Genomic DNA, 17148 nt, shown 5'->3' on the forward strand with positions numbered 1-17148 from the left:
TCCAAAACATAAAGCAAAATCTACAATGGAATGGTTCAAAAATAAACATATCCAGGTGTTAGAATGGCCAAGTCAAAGTCCAGACCTGAATCCAATCGAGAATCTGTGGAAAGAACTGAAAACTGCTGTTCACAAATGCTCTCCATCCAACCTCACTGAGCTCGAGCTGTTTTGCAAGGAGGAATGGGAAAAAATGTCAGTCTCTCGATGTGCAAAACTGATAGAGACATACCCCAAGTGACTTACAGCTGTAATCACAGCAAAAGGTGGCGCTACAAAGTATTAACTTAAGGGGGCTGAATAATTTTGCACGCCCAATTTTTCAGTTTTTGATTTGTTAAAAAAGTTTGAAATATCCAATAAATGTCGTTCCACTTCATGATTGTGTCCCACTTGTTGTTGATTCTTCACAAAAAAAATACAGTTTTATATCTTTGTTTGAAGCCTGAAATGTGGCAAAAGGTCGCAAAGTTCAAGGGGGCCGAATACTTTCGCAAGGCACTGTAAACAACACAATGTAACTCCAAGTCAATCACACTTCTGTGAAATCAAACTGTCCACTTAGGAAGCAACACTGATTGACAATATGTATGTGTGTACATATATGTGTACTTCCATTTTTAAATTTTTTTATTAACCTGTTACCGCGGGACCTTCAGACGAGTCTTTCGAGGCCTGTGGGCATCCTAGAGCGAGACAACTGGCATGTACATGTTTGTGAGAGTCCCATCTTTGCACAGTGTTTAACCCATACTGTTTGGATGCTACAGACAGAAGTTGACAAATCAGCTGTACCTACTTCAGACGAGTCCCAAGACTCTTGTGGAGGTTGTAGAGAAAAACGGAGAATACGATCGTGTTCGTGAGCTTCTCATCTTTCCACAGGGGGTTCATAGTTTATAGGCCAAACCGTTCGATCACTATAGCCGATTTTGTGAGAAGACGGATCTTCGGGATGTCTCACAGCTCTAGCTCTGTCACCTTTCACTGCTGATGCGGAAGTGCGACATAGGCGGATGCGTTGGAATGAGTCACATCCCATGTAAAAAAAATAAAAAATAACATATCTCTAGCTTAAACTGACTGATTTTTACAGGGATTTTTGTATTATGCTAATTACATTTCCTCGGTGGCGCGGACATCGGCCTTAGGTGGCTTAAGCGTAAATATTGATATAATAACCATCATATTGAAATAAACTTGGAGTCACGCAATGATATGGTTTGTGGTCCTATGACTCAAACCAAGCAGTTTATTAGGCTACAGATGAAAGAAGTTATAATGAACTTCACAGGGTGGTGAAAGTGCACAGTGATGAACTTGATGCTCTTTTCTAATAAATACAGAAGGTCTTATTCTGGTGACATGATGATCGATGCTTGACTGGCGTTTGACAAATACAAATATTCTGACTCTTATCCATAATAATCTCATCATGTAGACTAGCCTACCTGCACTGTATCTGTGAGCTGTTGGCTAGAGCACACGTGCCAAGACCAGAGTAGGAACATTTGCAATTTAACAGTAGAGTTGAAATGTGATGGAAACACATTGAACCTTTTTAGTTTTATTCGATACATGAAAACGTAAGCAAAAAATATCATTTTCATCACACACTGATTTTTATCTGCAATAAGTCTGTTTGGTGGAAAAACACCACAGGTGGGAAAATGCACATTTTCGCCAATTGGTTAGATACTGTTGCTTATTTTTTTTACATTAGTTTACATTTATAATGTAGAGTACATTCTTTTGTGAAACAACATTGTGCCAGAAGAGAAAGAGGACCAAAATAAATGTTTCAACCAAGCAAGTTTGCTGGTAAAATACAGCCTCCCTATCTACACAACAGTGCCCGCACCGTGACGGAAGGAAAAATACGTTCCCTCTCAAAATTTGAGCAGAGAAAATCTGCGTTGCAAGCGCCTTAGGTCACCGATTTTGTGACGAAAAAACACAAAAATCATTCATGTACTGAGTTGTGCTCCAAATCATTGTATGAAGTCTGCCTAACCTCTTAGTCCCATGCAGTTGACTGTAATACAGCAGGTGGCATATCCTAACACTTATGTTGGTGGAGTGGATGTTATACTAATTTTAACTAACTTAGAAACTTCTCCCAGACTTATTTCACAGCCTCCGTCAGCCCATCTTCCCCCCTGCTTCCCTCACTGCCTCATCCGTCACTCCTCTACCCAGCAGCAGCTCTCAATCCCAGGTAAAACCCTAGACCCAGTCACTGTGAACCTCAGCCCTAACATACCCCCAGACCTAACACACTCCTGCCTTTATTCTTAGATGTTTTCACATAATTTGACTAACTGATAACATTATAAATGTGCTTTCTTTTCTCCTGTCCTTGTGACTTGACAGGGCCAGCTTCTCTCTTCCATGCACCTCTCAGCTGACCTACCGTCCATCAGTCATGACCACAGACTCGTCTCCCCAGCCCCCCTGCCTATCTCCTCCCTCATGGCCAATCAAACCAGTGGGACCGATGAAGGTTCCTCCTATGTACAGAACTACATGCCTCTATTCACTGCGCCAGTGCCCCCCAGTGGTCAGGCTGGAGGCTCCTCCCTCATGCAACCCTCAGCCCCCCCCACACTGCCACACACCCAGCCCTGCCAAGGTGCTGTCACAGCAACATCAGTAGCCCCCCCACCCCTGGACGATGCTACAAGCCTGGACGGTTCCCCACCCCCATCTGTCATCACACACACCGCCTCCTCCATTGTTACACCCAGTGAGGCTGCCACCACCTTCAGTCAGGGTTCTGAGCTTAGCTCCTTAACCCGGGCTCCACCACCACCCCCCCTCCAGCCCCTGGCACCCTCACCTGCCATACCCCTCCAACACGCCCAGACTTTCGCCCTGCCCAGACCCATCCAGCCTTCTTGCTCCAGCAAAAAGACATGCCATGTGCAAAGGATAGTTCCTGCCAACCCCATCCCCTCATCTCACCTCATCCTAACAAGTGAGTTAATCACATCCCAAACTATTTCATTATTGATGGATGAGAATGTTGTATTGATTATAATATTGAATGTAATATTGGTTTAATGCATGCCTAGCAGGTGCTACTCCCAAAACATTACCATTTAATGAAGTGGGGGATTACTGCTTCACTAGAGAGCGATCTCATATTGTGATCACACCACAAGGTGGCAATACTGTTTGTCATTTTTATAGTCAGTCACTATTGTAATGAAAAACTGAATGAAACCTAGTCAATATTTTCAAGCAATTGAGCCCAAATGATCCTAGCAAAGATCATCGATGACATCCAAGCTCAATATTAGAGATGAAATAAATGAGAGAAAATCAGCATTTATTCTGTGATGGTTGTAATGTCAAATATTTTGCTGTCTCAGCCCCCTTCCCAGGGCATACCAGTGCAGTGATTGTTACTCCAACTCCCCTGAAAGCAGACGTGGTTCCCTCAACTGGCGTGGTCATCGCCTCCTCAAGCCTATCAAGGGTAAGACCGTGTCTGCTCTGAAGGGCCTGTCTTACTTTACACTGAATCCAGTTTTATGTTAGTTTGTTTTCATTTAATTTGTTTTATTTCTTCCCATCCCTCTCTCTCAGGCTCCTGGATTTCATATCCTTCCACAGACTCCGAAGTCGCCCCAGCTCATTATCAATAAAGAGGACTGTACTGGTGAGTGACATACGCCAAGCCCTTACTTTTTCTGTTGTATGTACACTAACCTCAGTCAAGTGTCAGAGGGTACGTTCCTCCTGTCTAACCTAAGTTATCGATCTAATAACTTTACATATACATACAGGATGTGGCATGGTAACACATTCATACACATTGTTTTGGAATGTTTAGAGCACTTCTGCTTTCCATAACATTATTGATTTGTCTTTGTGAGTTGGTGCTCACTGGTGTAGCAGTCTTTAATGGTTTTTGGCAACTCTGGATCATCTGTCTCTCCCAGGGCATGAGGAGCGTGCCTCAGGTCAGGGGTCACCGTGTGGGTCAGAGCAGGTCTCCAGTCCTAAGTCTCCCCTCAGCAGCAGCAGCAGCAGCAGCACAGCCCTCTCTAAGAACGAGTCCAACCAGGTATCATCATCCCACATGCCTGCCTGCTTCTCTGTCTGTCTGTCTCTGTCTCTGTCTCTGTCTCTTTGTATAATTTCAGCTTATTCAAGCAGGTCCGGTGCTGAGGGTGCCTGCTGTAGAAGCGTTGTGGACACTGATCATTGTGATGATACTTGTCTCTCCTCCCTATCTGTTCCAGAGCCGTAGGGTGACCCACATCACTGCTGAACAGAAGAGGCGCTTTAACATCAACATTGGCTTCAAAACACTGAGCAGCCTGGTTCCCACTCTCAAGTCCCAGTCCAATGTAAAGCAATTATCTCTCTGTCATCTGTCTTCTGAGTCATCATACTCATATCTTCCAAATCTAGCTTAAGATGGCTTTTATTTAAAGTTCAGTTCAGAAGCATTGTATATGCACATCCTGTTATTTTCAGGTGCCGGGTACAAATAGTAAAGTCATGAAAGAAAGATGGATACCATCACACTGTTGAATGTTCCAACAATATATATTTATTTATTTATATATATATATCTTTATATATCTATATATATATATATATATTTATATATATCTAGATTTATATATATATATATATATATATATATATATATATATATATTTATATATATTTATATTTAGATATATTTATATATATATTTATTTATATATATTTAGATATATATATATATATATATTTCTATATATATATATATATATATATTTATATATATTTATTTATATATATTTAGATATATATATATATATATATTTCTATATATATATATATATATATATATATTTATATATATTTATATATATATATATTTATTTATATTTCTATTTCTATTTCTACATGACCTTCCCAATATCGCCACCCATTCTTGTTGTGTTTAATACCAGATCAGTAATGCTGGCACGCTGCAGAAGACCGTTGACTACATTGCGAAGCTGCAGCAGGAGAGGCAGCAAATGCAGGAAGAGACCAAGAGGCTACGGGAGGAGATTGAGGAGATCAATGCCTCCATAAAGTACGTACTGCCTCACTGTTATCTGTTATTACTCTCCTCTGAGGAGATGAGTTCATGAAACATTTTCATTATTGGTACACAGTCACATGTAGGGTGTCCAATCAAAAACGCATCTTTTGACCAATGGGAAAAATATGTTAATTGTATATGTAGTCCTCTAAGAAAACCAATGGTCCAAGCCCCATGTCTCTTATTGTAATCCATTCAAAAGTTATTGGAATGTGTACCCTTGCAGGGTGGCCAGAATTAGGGTGAATACATTAATGGAGGCCAGAGAAAAATAGTGGTAAAAAATGGAGAAAATTGCATCGCATGCATGAATTAAACCTACTGGTTACCTGGCAAGCTACTTTCCCATTGAGCTCATCTTTCTTCTCGAATCTGCAGGACATAAAACAATATAGAGGAAAAATGGATATTGATTTTGACGTCGTATTTTCATATTTTAGTATAAGCTTTTCATATTTATTCTAAATTCCTGTTATTTCTCGAAGATTTCTCACAAAACAAGCGTGTCTTTGTGAAATGTCAACGGAGCACTGAACGTAAACCAAGTTTTTTAAATTTATTTTCAAAGTCTTTGGATCGTGTCAATGCTAATTTAGCTTTTTTTTCGACCTGTGGAAACAACGTTGAAGAACGGCCACAAAATGTAAAATCCTCACGTTGTTCAGAGAAACCTGCACAGCTTTGTCAAGAGGTCATGGTTTGTTTTTGGATGTATTAGGTTGCAAAATCAGACTTTTTGGATATACTGTTAATGATATGCTAAAGACCCCACTGAATTATTCAGAACATGAATAATACTTTTTGTCTCTGTAAAATGTATTTTATAACATAAGGAAGTAAAATTTCATCAAAGTGCATCTGTGCAGAGTGGGTGTACACCCTACCATATGTGATGATACCATGTGTCAGTATACATTACATAGTAATCTGATCTGTACATTATTGCTGTGCCACAGTGTGTGTCAGGAGCAGCTGCCTGCTACTGGAGTGCCTATCACACGCCACCGCTTCGACCACATGCGGGAGAAGTTTGATGAGTATGTGAAGAGCCGCACACTTCAGAACTGGAAGTTTTGGATTGTATCCTTTTACCCTTATCCTTGACATTGAACATTAACTTTTGTCATAATAATATAAGATTCAATCAGGCTACTTTTAATATTATGCTTGTTCATTTTATTTAGATCAGATGGCTAGATAAGATGCTTTATATCAGCAAAGAAGAGCCACCGTTTGACTGTTGGAAAGCACCCTAACGTCAGCTTTCAGACTTGTGAAAGGTTATGAGTGTAGCGTACAGTGCCTTCGAAAAGTATTCAGACCCCTTTACTTTTTCCACATTTGTTACGTTACAGACTTATTCTAAAATTGTTTAAATAAATACAAATCCTCATCCAATCTACACACAATACCCCATAATGACAAAGCTAAAACAGGTTTTTAGACATTTTTGCAAATCTATTAAAATAAAAGACAAATACATTATTTACATAATTATTCAGACCCTTTGCTATGAGACTTGAAATTTAGCTCCGGTGCATCCTGTTTCTACAACTTGATTGGAGTCCACCTATGGTAAATTCAATTGATTGGACATGATTCGGAAAGGCACACACCTGTCTATATAAGGTCCCACAGTTGACAGTGCATGTCAGAGCAAAAATAAAGCCATGAAGTTTAAGGAATTGTCCGTAGAGCTCTAAGACAGGATTGTGTCGAGGCACAGAACTGGGGAAGGGTACTGAAAACTTTCTGCAGCATTGAAGATCCCCAAGAACACAGTGGACTCCATTCTTGAATGGAAGAAGTTTGGAACCACAAAGACTCTTCCTAGAGCTGAACAATCAGGGGAGAAGGGCCTTGGTCAGGGAGGTGACCAAGAACCCGATGATCATGCTGACAGAGCTCTAGAGATCCTCTGTGGAGATGGGAGAACCTTCCAGAAGGACAACCATCTCTGTAGCCATCCACTAATCAGGCCTTTATGGTAGAGTGTCCAGACGGAAGCCACTCCTCAGTAAAAGGCACATGACAGCCCGCTTGGAGTTTGCCAAAATGCACTTAAAGACTCAGACCATGAGAAACAAGATTCTCTGATCTGATGAAACAAAGATTGAACACTGGCTTGAATGCCAAGTGTCGCGCCTAGAGGACACCGAGTGCCATCCCTACGGTGATGCATGGTGGTGGCAGCATCATGCTGTGGGGATGATTTTCAGCAGCAGGGACTGGGAGGCTAGTCAGGATTGAGGGAAAGATGAACTGAGCAAAGTACAGAGAGATCCTTGATGATAACCTGATCCAGAGCGCTCAGGACCTCCGACTGGGGCGAAGGTTTATCTTCCAGCAGGACAACGGCACTAAGCACACAGCCAAGACAATGCAGGAGTGGCTATGGGACAAGTCTCAATGTCCTTGAGTGGCCCAGCCAGAGCCCGGACTTGAACCCGATCGAACATCTCTGGAGAGACCTGGAAATAGCTGTGCAGCGACGCTCCCCATCCAACCTGACAGAGCTTGAGAAGAATGGGAGAAACTCCCCAAATACAGGTGTGCCAAGCTTGTAGCGTCATACCCAAGAGGACTCGAGGCTGTAATTGCTGCCAAAGGTGATTCAACAAAGTGCTGAGTAAAGGGTCTGAATACTTATGTAAATATTATATTTCATTTGTTTTTAAATATACATTTGCAAAAATGTCTAGACCTGTTTTTGCTTTGTAATTATAGTGTATTGTGTTTAGATTGAGGGTCAAAAACTATTTAATACGTTTTTAGAGATTTAAGGCTGTAACATTAACCAAATGTGGAGAAAGTCAAGGGGTCTGAATACTTTCCGAATGCTCTGTATGTATTAACATAGTCAAAAGTGTAGTATTTGATCCCATTATCCTACCACACAATGACTACATCAAGCTTGATAAACTTTTTGGATGCATTTGTACTTTGTTTTGGTTGTGTTTCAGATTATTTTCGCCCAATAGAAACCAATTGTAAATAAGATGTCATTTTGGAGTCAATGCAGTGCCCTAGACCGCTGCGCCACTCGGAAGGCCCTAGTTTCTGAACACTTGTGATTGCTACCATTATTATGGATTATCCTGAATGAATTGTGAATAATGATGAGTGACTAAGTTTGAGGCACAAAGATCATACCCCCAAGACATGCTAATAACCTCTCACCATTACTAATAACAGGGGAGGTTAGCATTTTATATCTAGTGCTACAATTTCCGATATGAATGAAAATACCCTCAAATTTAAGTTGATAGTCTGCACTTTAACCTCCATAGTCATTGTATAATTTCAAATCCAAAGTGCTGGAGTACAGAGCAAAACAACAACAAGAACATGTCACTATCCAAATACTTTTGGACCTAACTGAAGGACTGTTGTTCCATGAGCCATCTGAGTATATCTGTCTTGATTGTCAGTGAGAGAAAGGAATAGGATGCAAATTCAGATCTGTTTTCTCAATAGTGTATTTGACCCTTGACCCACCATCCTTAGTTCAGCATCATCATTAAGCCCCTGTTTGAGTCCTTCAATGGGACGGTCTCCACCACAAGCAAAGGGGAGCTGTGCGAGACCACACTGCAATGGCTGGACTGTCACTGCTCCCTGCCTGTGCTGAGGCCCAGTAAGTAAACCCCACGCAGCACCCCAAACCTCTCTCACACACACACGTTGTTTTCAATTAAATGGTAGCTGTGTCAAAGTAGGAGAGTGAGGCTAATGATTCCATTGGCATTTCACTATAATTTTTACTTGAATGACTGTCTCTCTGTAGGTGTTAGATTGCATGTGTGACGTTATGCTATACTTCCTTCTATAGAATGTATAAAAGTTTATGCCACCCCCATTGCTTTCTAAGGAAAGTTTGGTGTCATGGTGTGTCATGATCTGTCAACCTCTATCACCCACAATCTTTTCCTGTCATTTATTTACAAGAAAGAACACATTCAGTGTCTTGGCCAACATTTGTCTCCTGCACTCAAAGAGGAGCGATCTCATGATATGAGGGAGGGATGTTGACGTCAGCGATTATCTTCGCTGGAGACCGTTCAGTTCACTAGGTTATATTACTACTGTCTGATTAGCATGCTGCAGGAAGTAGGATCCTGAAGAGTCAGCTGCACAATCTGAAGCCCTACTGAGGCATGCTAGCTCCTTGTCTTCATCTTTGTTTCATTCCTCATATAAATGCATATTGTTATGCTTATTGCACATTTTATAAAACACAGATTAGACAGCTAGCACATGACCTTCTGTGGAGGGGTATGATATTTATGCCTCTAACTTTCTCACTCATCACTTCACGATTCATTCATTCATGATTGTTTCATACATCATTTTATGGAGAGAGAAATTAAAAATTTGACATTGTTTTGTGTAACTTGTTGTCACACAAAATGTCAACTCTGATGAATGTATAGTTGATTTGTCTTTCTGTTGTCCAGTGGTCCTAAGCACTCTCCGGCAGCTCAGCACGAGCACATCTGTCCTTACTGACCCTAACCTGCTGCCTGAGGAAGCCACCCAGGCTGTCACCAACACCCACAGGCACTCTGCAGACTCCTAGCCGCACCCTCAGGAGAGAGGAAGCGGACGAAGGGTTCAGATAGAGGGCATGGTCATAGTACTCTCTAGTAGAGCCCTCCACTGAGGGCCCCTACCACAAACTCCTCTAACCTCCCCAGATTGAAAAACACCTTGAAACAATTGTATGGAAAAGCACCAGCACTAGTTTGCCTTAAAGGTAATCCAAAGAGGTTACTCTGTCTTCCACCCTATCCATTACCATTCAGAACAGGACATGATGTTTAGGGTCTTTTTGTGCGTGACCTTATCCAGCTCACTGACCTATCATTCCTACACATCGACTGAGCTTTGCTGTCAACAACCCAGGCTCGGTGCATTACTTTGGAGGATTGATACACACAACCTATAGAACAACTTTACAGCATCTTTTGAACACAGCAATAATGTGGGTGCTTATATTTGTCCTATTTCACACATGTACAAGTGTGTATTATACGCATGTGTGAATTTGAATTGTTTTTTGCATATCCCAACTCCCCCTGGGACACCCTCTGAGAGTGGGGTCATGGCCATGTCAAGCCATTGTAAAAGGCGACCCTGGAGCAATTAGGATTACGTGCCTTGCTCAGATTTTTTTCACCTTGTTGGCTCAGGAACTCGATCTAGCAACCTTTCAGTTACTGGCCCAGAGCTTGAACCGCTAGGCGACCTGCTGCCCTTGTTGCTCTTTTGTTAATGTAACCTTCAACACTGCTGACAGGGGAACTACCTGCATGTTTTCAGGCTCACTTCAGCAGACAAATAACTTGGCGCTTCAACCATTTAGCATACTTGCTCATTTTTGTTTTATCTTTTTGTTTTTATTCAGCTCTTAAATTATTTAAGGTATAAGATGGCCTATGAACTGTCTTAAAAGGGAAATATCTCTTGAAGAAGTTGAGTGAGATTCAGTTGGTTCTGTTGTTTACTCTGTTGTATGACGATGAGTGTGGATACACTGAGCTTGCCATCAAAAAGCCTAGAAAACAAACCAAAAGCTTAGCATTGATTGGCAGCATGCTTTGAGTACCATGAAATCCTTCAACAGTAACTATTTGCTACTGGTCTTTCATTCTCATCATTCAGCTCATATGCATCTGGTGGGAGGGAGGGTGTCCCAGTCCTTTGTGGACATACGTCCTGGGTATTCTACCCTTTTCTTGGGGGGTTGTACTGAATCATACCAGAAGTCTAATATCCTCAGATAATGTTAAGCCAAGGGTTATCCATGGAATAGTATTCACCTTTCACTTAAGGAAAATGCAGTTTTACGGAATGGACCCTGAGTGGTCCGAAGACCAAATGCGAAGCACTTGGGGGGCACACTACACTCACTGTACATTTAACATCATACGCTGCAGCCTACCATCCATTCAGTCAATTAAACAAAGAACCGTTGTGTTATAGGAGCATTCAAACATTATGTGGTGAATGTTGCTATTTTCTTCTTGTTCCGGTAAGGGAGGCGCTGGTGAGTGTTTATGCTGTACCCTTTAACCAAACAAACACATTTAGGATACATTAAGCTGAAGACAAGCGTCAGCCATAAGCATACAGGTTACATAGCGTATGTATGTTCTATATTTGTTTCTCATAATCAAGTCATGCTAATGACGCCGTTATGCTAGCCTTTCAAAGATGCATGTCTCTCCTAGTTCAGATCTTATTTGTCAAAGATGCAACTTTTATAGGCCATGTTGAAATGAATATAGGAACATACATTTTACACCCCTCTCCTTTATTAGTCTTGGAAACACCAACCTACGTTGTCACATTGTGGGAGGCATCCCATCTGTCTAGAGACTACTCCTTTATGAGAAATGCACCCCAGAACGGTACATGCATGGATACTGTATTACTGTTGCAGCGTGATATTTTGTCTTATTTTTTTGTTTGTTATATGTCTTAGCACATTTTGTGTTAACTCTCCTCAGGAAGTCTAATGATTTTTCTGTATTTATTACTTGATGCACAACAACAGTTTACTTTGAATGATGTCAAATCTAGCAGCATTGGTTGTTTATTTCATGAATGTATATTTTATGGGGGTTTTATAGTGTGCTTTTTGAGAGGCCTTAGTACATGTCTTAACTGTGATCACTTAATTTTTGCACCCTTTGCTACTCTACGAGTGGAGTCCCCTTTATCCGATGACTGGGGACTATATTATTGTTACAGATCAAGATTCTGAGCCCCACATGTAAATTATTGTCCTAATCAGACAGCATTAGGGCTAATCACAGCTAACATTCATCTAACGTCATTCAGATCAAACGTTTTATTTCTGTTCCATTCTAAGGGAATTGGAGCTATGCAAATACTCAAAGGGCAAGAGCAGATGGATGTCATGATTTAAACTTATTTTGTTTTGTTTGCAAAGCAGTTACTATGTGGGAAATATTCCTCTGTCAAGAATCATGACATGGTTTAAGTTATAAAACAAGTATTATCAATTTTGTCTAAGGAATATTTCATTTATGAGATTACTTTTTGGGAGTCCTTGTCTGTTTGTTCCCTCTGAGAAGTTAGTGTTGTAAATATTTTCTTTCTTGTAGTAAAGAAAATAGTTTTTTTTCCTACATGGTTTGTGTTTTTCTTGTGTACTGTGTTTTGGGTAACCTTAATATCCTACTTTCTTACGTTCCCGACGGCACATCACAAGTCTAGGAAGTATGTCAAACGGTACAATTTCCGGAAACATTTTTAATGAATGGAACATAGTATTTTTTTGCATGTTACTTAATGTGTATCAGGTACAATACATGGCATTTCCAACAATTGGTAACATTCTTGTATGACACAAATGATAACATAATGATACAGCCAGTTCTTTGACAAAAAAAACAGTATTTTCAATGTGACCCGGAACCAAATAAGAGTGTTCAATTGATAAGACACTGACCAGTACACTGATGAATAAATAAATGTCATAAATAAATATGAATTATTAATAAAGCTAGACTTCAAGTAGGCATATTGAATATTACTCTGTTCCTTTAATCAACCATTGTGTGTAGAGGGTGAGAAGCCTCTTTACAAACATAAGAGTTTCGTGGTGGTCGTTCACATCAAAAGGGAGTTGGCACACTTCTTGGCAGTCTTGGTGGTTGCACATCCAGGATTTCAGGTCTTTGATATGTTGACAAGCCTCATTGAGTCCATTGATCACCCTCTTTTCCATGTTCAGTTTGGCAGCTTCACTCATATAACAAAGAAAGGCAGAAAGATGTTTTCCGGTGATCTTCTCGTTCATCTTCGGCTCCTGGATCCATCCTACCTGGTTGGGCCCAGTATGGGGGGGAAGAATCCCGGGCTGGTTCTAGTGGAATATGAAAGAGAAATGAAAGTAATTTTCTACTGTTAAAAGGCTCTACAGTGTCCATATAATCATCATTGATTTACAGTTAATCAGTGCTAATGTTGTTTGCTTTTCTTTATAGAGTTTTAGTTTCATTAACATTTTAACACTCAGGAAAAGGCTCCTAAACATACCAAGTAGTCCAACTCTTTTTGTCCATGACGCAACATCATATATGTTGCCATCTGTGTCCATTGGAAGGCTGCTACTTGTGATGTAAGGCACAGGAACAGGTAAAACACTGAAAGAGGGCACTCAAGTTAGTCTCCAACACAACCCATATCTGACCTGTAAGTTTATCATCGAAATGCTATTGGTCCTTAAAAGACCATGAATATTTATTCTATAGTCACTTACACCACCCATGTTATCTTCACTATAAGATCAAACAATATTGTGCAATGTTTTGTCTAAGAGACCGCAGATGACATCTTTACTGAGTGTCTCCAATATATAAATTCCTCTCAAGCAAAACATATTGTTAAAAATAAACGTTCAGTTCTCACCACCACAGAGTCCCATGTCAAATAGTTGTGTAGATCTGGTCAAAGTGGCAAAGGCCTTTGCTTATAAATGTGCAGGTTGAGATAAAGATCATCCAATATGCTTTCTTTCCTCTTTCTTTCGAAAATGCATATTGAAATTGCTTTATTGTCATTTTTTTGTTATTGTGTGAGTAATCACTACTCCCGTTTGAGAGTAAATGAGATATGTAATTTGATCAACTTGAGTGTCAGATGTTGGGGCTTCCCTGACTATTCACCAGATAACGGGGCTGTCCTGATTCAAAATGTAGTCGTAAAAATAACATACTTGGCACAGGCTTTCTGAAAACTCTAATCTCACACACAGATTTAATAAATATGACCCTGTGGAGAAATATCAGTGATTGTGAATCATTTCAAGTGCAAAGGTTGAGTGATTGTTTATGGAATATATACAGTGCCTTCGGAGAGAGTTCAGACCCCTTGATTTTTTTCCACATTTTGTTACATTACAGCCTTATTCTAAAATGGATTTAAAAAAATAAATAATCCTCAGCAGTCTACACACAATACCCCATAATGACAAAGCAAAAAATGGTTTTTAGAAATGTTTGCACATTTATTAAAAATAACAAACATAAATACCTTTATTTACATAAGTGTTCAGATCCTTTGCTATGAGACTCAAAATTGTGCTCAGGTCCATCCTGTTTCCATTGATCATCCTTGAGATATTTCTACAAATTGATTTGAGACCACCTGTGGCAGATTCAATTAATTGGATATGATTTGGAAAGGCACCTGTCTACTGTAAATAAGGTCCCACAGTTGACAGTGCATATCAGGGCAAAAACCAATAAATTGTCCATAGAGCTCCGAGGCAGGATTGTGTTGAGGCACAAATCTGGGGAAGGGTACCACAAAATGTCTGCAGCATTGAAGGTCACCAAGAACACAGTGGCCTCCATCATTTTGCAGCATTGAAGGTCCCCAAGAACATTCCCGACGGCACGTCACAAGTCTAGGAAGTATGTCAATGGAAGGACTATACCCTTAAAGTACTGTGAATAAACCTAATTCACATCCCAGAATGCAAATTGAGGAAATGCAAATAAATGTATGTATTAATAAATTAAAATAATATATTCCCATGAAATAGACTGGAAGGTATGGAACGAGATATTCACATTGTTGCTGGTACTTGAGTATACAAACTATTGTGCAATTATTCTGGCATATACAGGACTATTTTGCAATATTTCACTAATGTGGTTCCAGTTTTCACAACCAGTAGAACTGGTATGTTCAGAATTCAAACTATGCCTTTTCGTCTGGAATGTCCTGGACAGTATGAAGCCATACTACTTATTCAACATTATAACCCTAAACAACCCCAAACCAACCCTTGGCTTCACAGTCATATCTGGATCACATTGTGCTAATAAGTTTTTGAACTTCTTCTAGCCTATTTACATTTTTTATTTAACCTTTTTATTTAACTAGGCAAGTCAGTTAAGAACAAATTCTTATTTACAATGACGGCCTACCCTAGTTAATCTGTTTCTTGCTTAAGTTGATCATATTTCATTTTTCTAAATGTGAAAACCTATGGCTATCTATATTGCTTTTTTCCTTTAAGTAATTCAATCCTTCAGATACAAAATTATTAAATTGGGAACACATATGGCCTTTCCTTTGAATAAAATAAAATGTATTTATTTTGCACACAACATGCAAGAGCAGCATGACAGTCAAATGGTTTGTGAACAAATGGACTATGGGTTTTAAAATGAGTTTGAATAAAAAACTTTTGGGAAAACCTTATGCAGACGCTGCTCCCCTGTGCACTTAACTGGACCTTTTTGAACGGAGTGCAGGGAGGCCAAATGAACAGCATCATTTACTATAGGTTCATGAACAAATAAATAAATATGCTATGTAAACAAGTGAAAAAGTAATACATATATTAATTAATAAATAGATTGAAATGAATAAATAAATATATCAAGTTTATCATTTATCCTCCAAAGAACAAGACCAGTCTAAGGACGCTTGTTGTGTTTTGCTAGTATCCCTTCAGCCACTTGTAGACGTTATCAAGGATTTTGTAACCCATTAATTTCCTTTTGTATGAACTGTCCCCTGGCTTCTCCAGATCTAGTTTCACACAGTTTTGATTATCCATGGCTGCTATGAACTGGCTCCTGATGACTTCAGTCTGAGATATGAATCTCTCTGAGTCTCCAGTCAAATCATCTCGCTGAATCATTTGTTTCAGTTGTCTAAGGTATCCATCGATGGCACAGGAGGATCTAGCGGCAGAGACACTCGTCACAGGCAGAATGATGTCTGTAATGGTCAAATTTAGTTGTGGGTCTTCTCCCTGGAAATTGTTGTTAACCTAATGAGAAGATACATTTTGGATTTAAGCACCATTTTACAGTCTTTCTTTTTCAGAGCTTATGTTTTCTTTCTTGTTTAATCATTTTACCAAATATTATTATACTAAGCTCTTTCCATTATTTCACTTTTACACAATATAATAACCATGTCCATAGTTCATATTTATTGAACTGCATTGTTGGTTAAGGGCTTGTAAGTAAGCATTTCACGGTAAGGTTGTATTCAGCGCATGTGACAAATAACATTTGATGTCCACTACTTACATATTCTTTAAGCAGGTGTTGTGTTTGAGATGCAAGCCAGTTCAGAGTTTTGGATTTTGCAGCTTTTTTCAGGTGATTTTGGCCCATTGGTCTTGAGGCAGTGCTGACGATCAACAATGTTGCAATGAAAGATATTGGTAGTCCTAAACAAAACTCACATAGAAAGATACCTGTTCAACAATGAGGTAAATCAAATAACTATGAAAATCCTAATGCATTCCTTTTTGGAATAGATTTGACTGACTACTACAAACGGGTGAACATTTGATGCCACTCTTTGCATGGCTTGTTCATTTTAATGATTTCAAAAAAATCTGAATCCACTTCCACATATCCTACCAAATCAGAATTTTAGAGACATTTTGTAAAGTCTATGAATTGCCCATGAATACTCTCTTAGATTAGTTAGTTTTTATTCTTTGTATAAAAAATATGAAAAATAAACATTTTGTTTGCGGCAACTATATTATGTAAGTGACTGTGGTGTTAAGTGTCTTACCTCGAGTGAGATGCATGGCACAAGTTTCTGAAGATGTGTTAATGAGTGCTTGTCTAGTGATGTCTGACAGTTTTTGAATTAATGAGACTAATATCTATTTCAAACATGGAAATATACCTACATGGAATCAATCCCATAATCTACTAAGCAATCTTGTAGTCATTTTTCCTACCGCAGCGTAGTGTTTACTAGCAGACTTTGGTTTGCAAGTGGAAGGTGTCACAAGGTTACTACTTTCCTCCATGATCACTGCAAATATGATGTTGATGAATCAGGTGATCAAACCAATGAGCATGGTTGAATAGGAATAACTTTGCATGCATTGCAAATAATGCATTGCATCCATGTCCACTAGAATATGAGAAATAGAAGGCATTTTAAAATAAAACCACTCACAGAAAAAGTGTAATGTGAGATGTAATCTTGCACATTTTGTTTAACGGTTTCACAGTTTAAATCCCCCATTAGTC

At 39.4% G+C, this 17148-nt stretch overlaps 1 protein-coding gene across 4 annotated transcripts in view; it reads left to right on the forward strand.

The window, feature by feature from the left end:
- mlxip (MLX interacting protein) overlaps window positions 1-12249 on the forward strand; it is a 41447-nt gene extending 29198 nt beyond the window's left edge. For all 4 annotated transcript variants that reach the window (XM_036935894.2, XM_036935896.2, XM_036935895.2 and 1 more), the window contains exons 8-17: window positions 2124-2218; window positions 2374-2977; window positions 3375-3481; window positions 3592-3664; window positions 3948-4072; window positions 4251-4358; window positions 4956-5083; window positions 6049-6172; window positions 8600-8729; window positions 9550-12249. In XM_036935894.2, the coding sequence (XP_036791789.1) occupies window positions 2124-2218; window positions 2374-2977; window positions 3375-3481; window positions 3592-3664; window positions 3948-4072; window positions 4251-4358; window positions 4956-5083; window positions 6049-6172; window positions 8600-8729; window positions 9550-9671 (1616 nt within the window). In that variant the 3' untranslated portion in view covers window positions 9672-12249. The remainder of the gene's footprint in view (window positions 1-2123; window positions 2219-2373; window positions 2978-3374; window positions 3482-3591; window positions 3665-3947; window positions 4073-4250; window positions 4359-4955; window positions 5084-6048; window positions 6173-8599; window positions 8730-9549) is intronic.
- Window positions 12250-17148: the final 4899 nt, after the last annotated feature.

This window comes from Oncorhynchus mykiss, chromosome 11 (assembly GCF_057628025.1).
Source record: "Oncorhynchus mykiss isolate SJ-2025 chromosome 11, ASM5762802v1, whole genome shotgun sequence".
Lineage (NCBI taxonomy): Eukaryota > Metazoa > Chordata > Actinopteri > Salmoniformes > Salmonidae > Oncorhynchus > Oncorhynchus mykiss.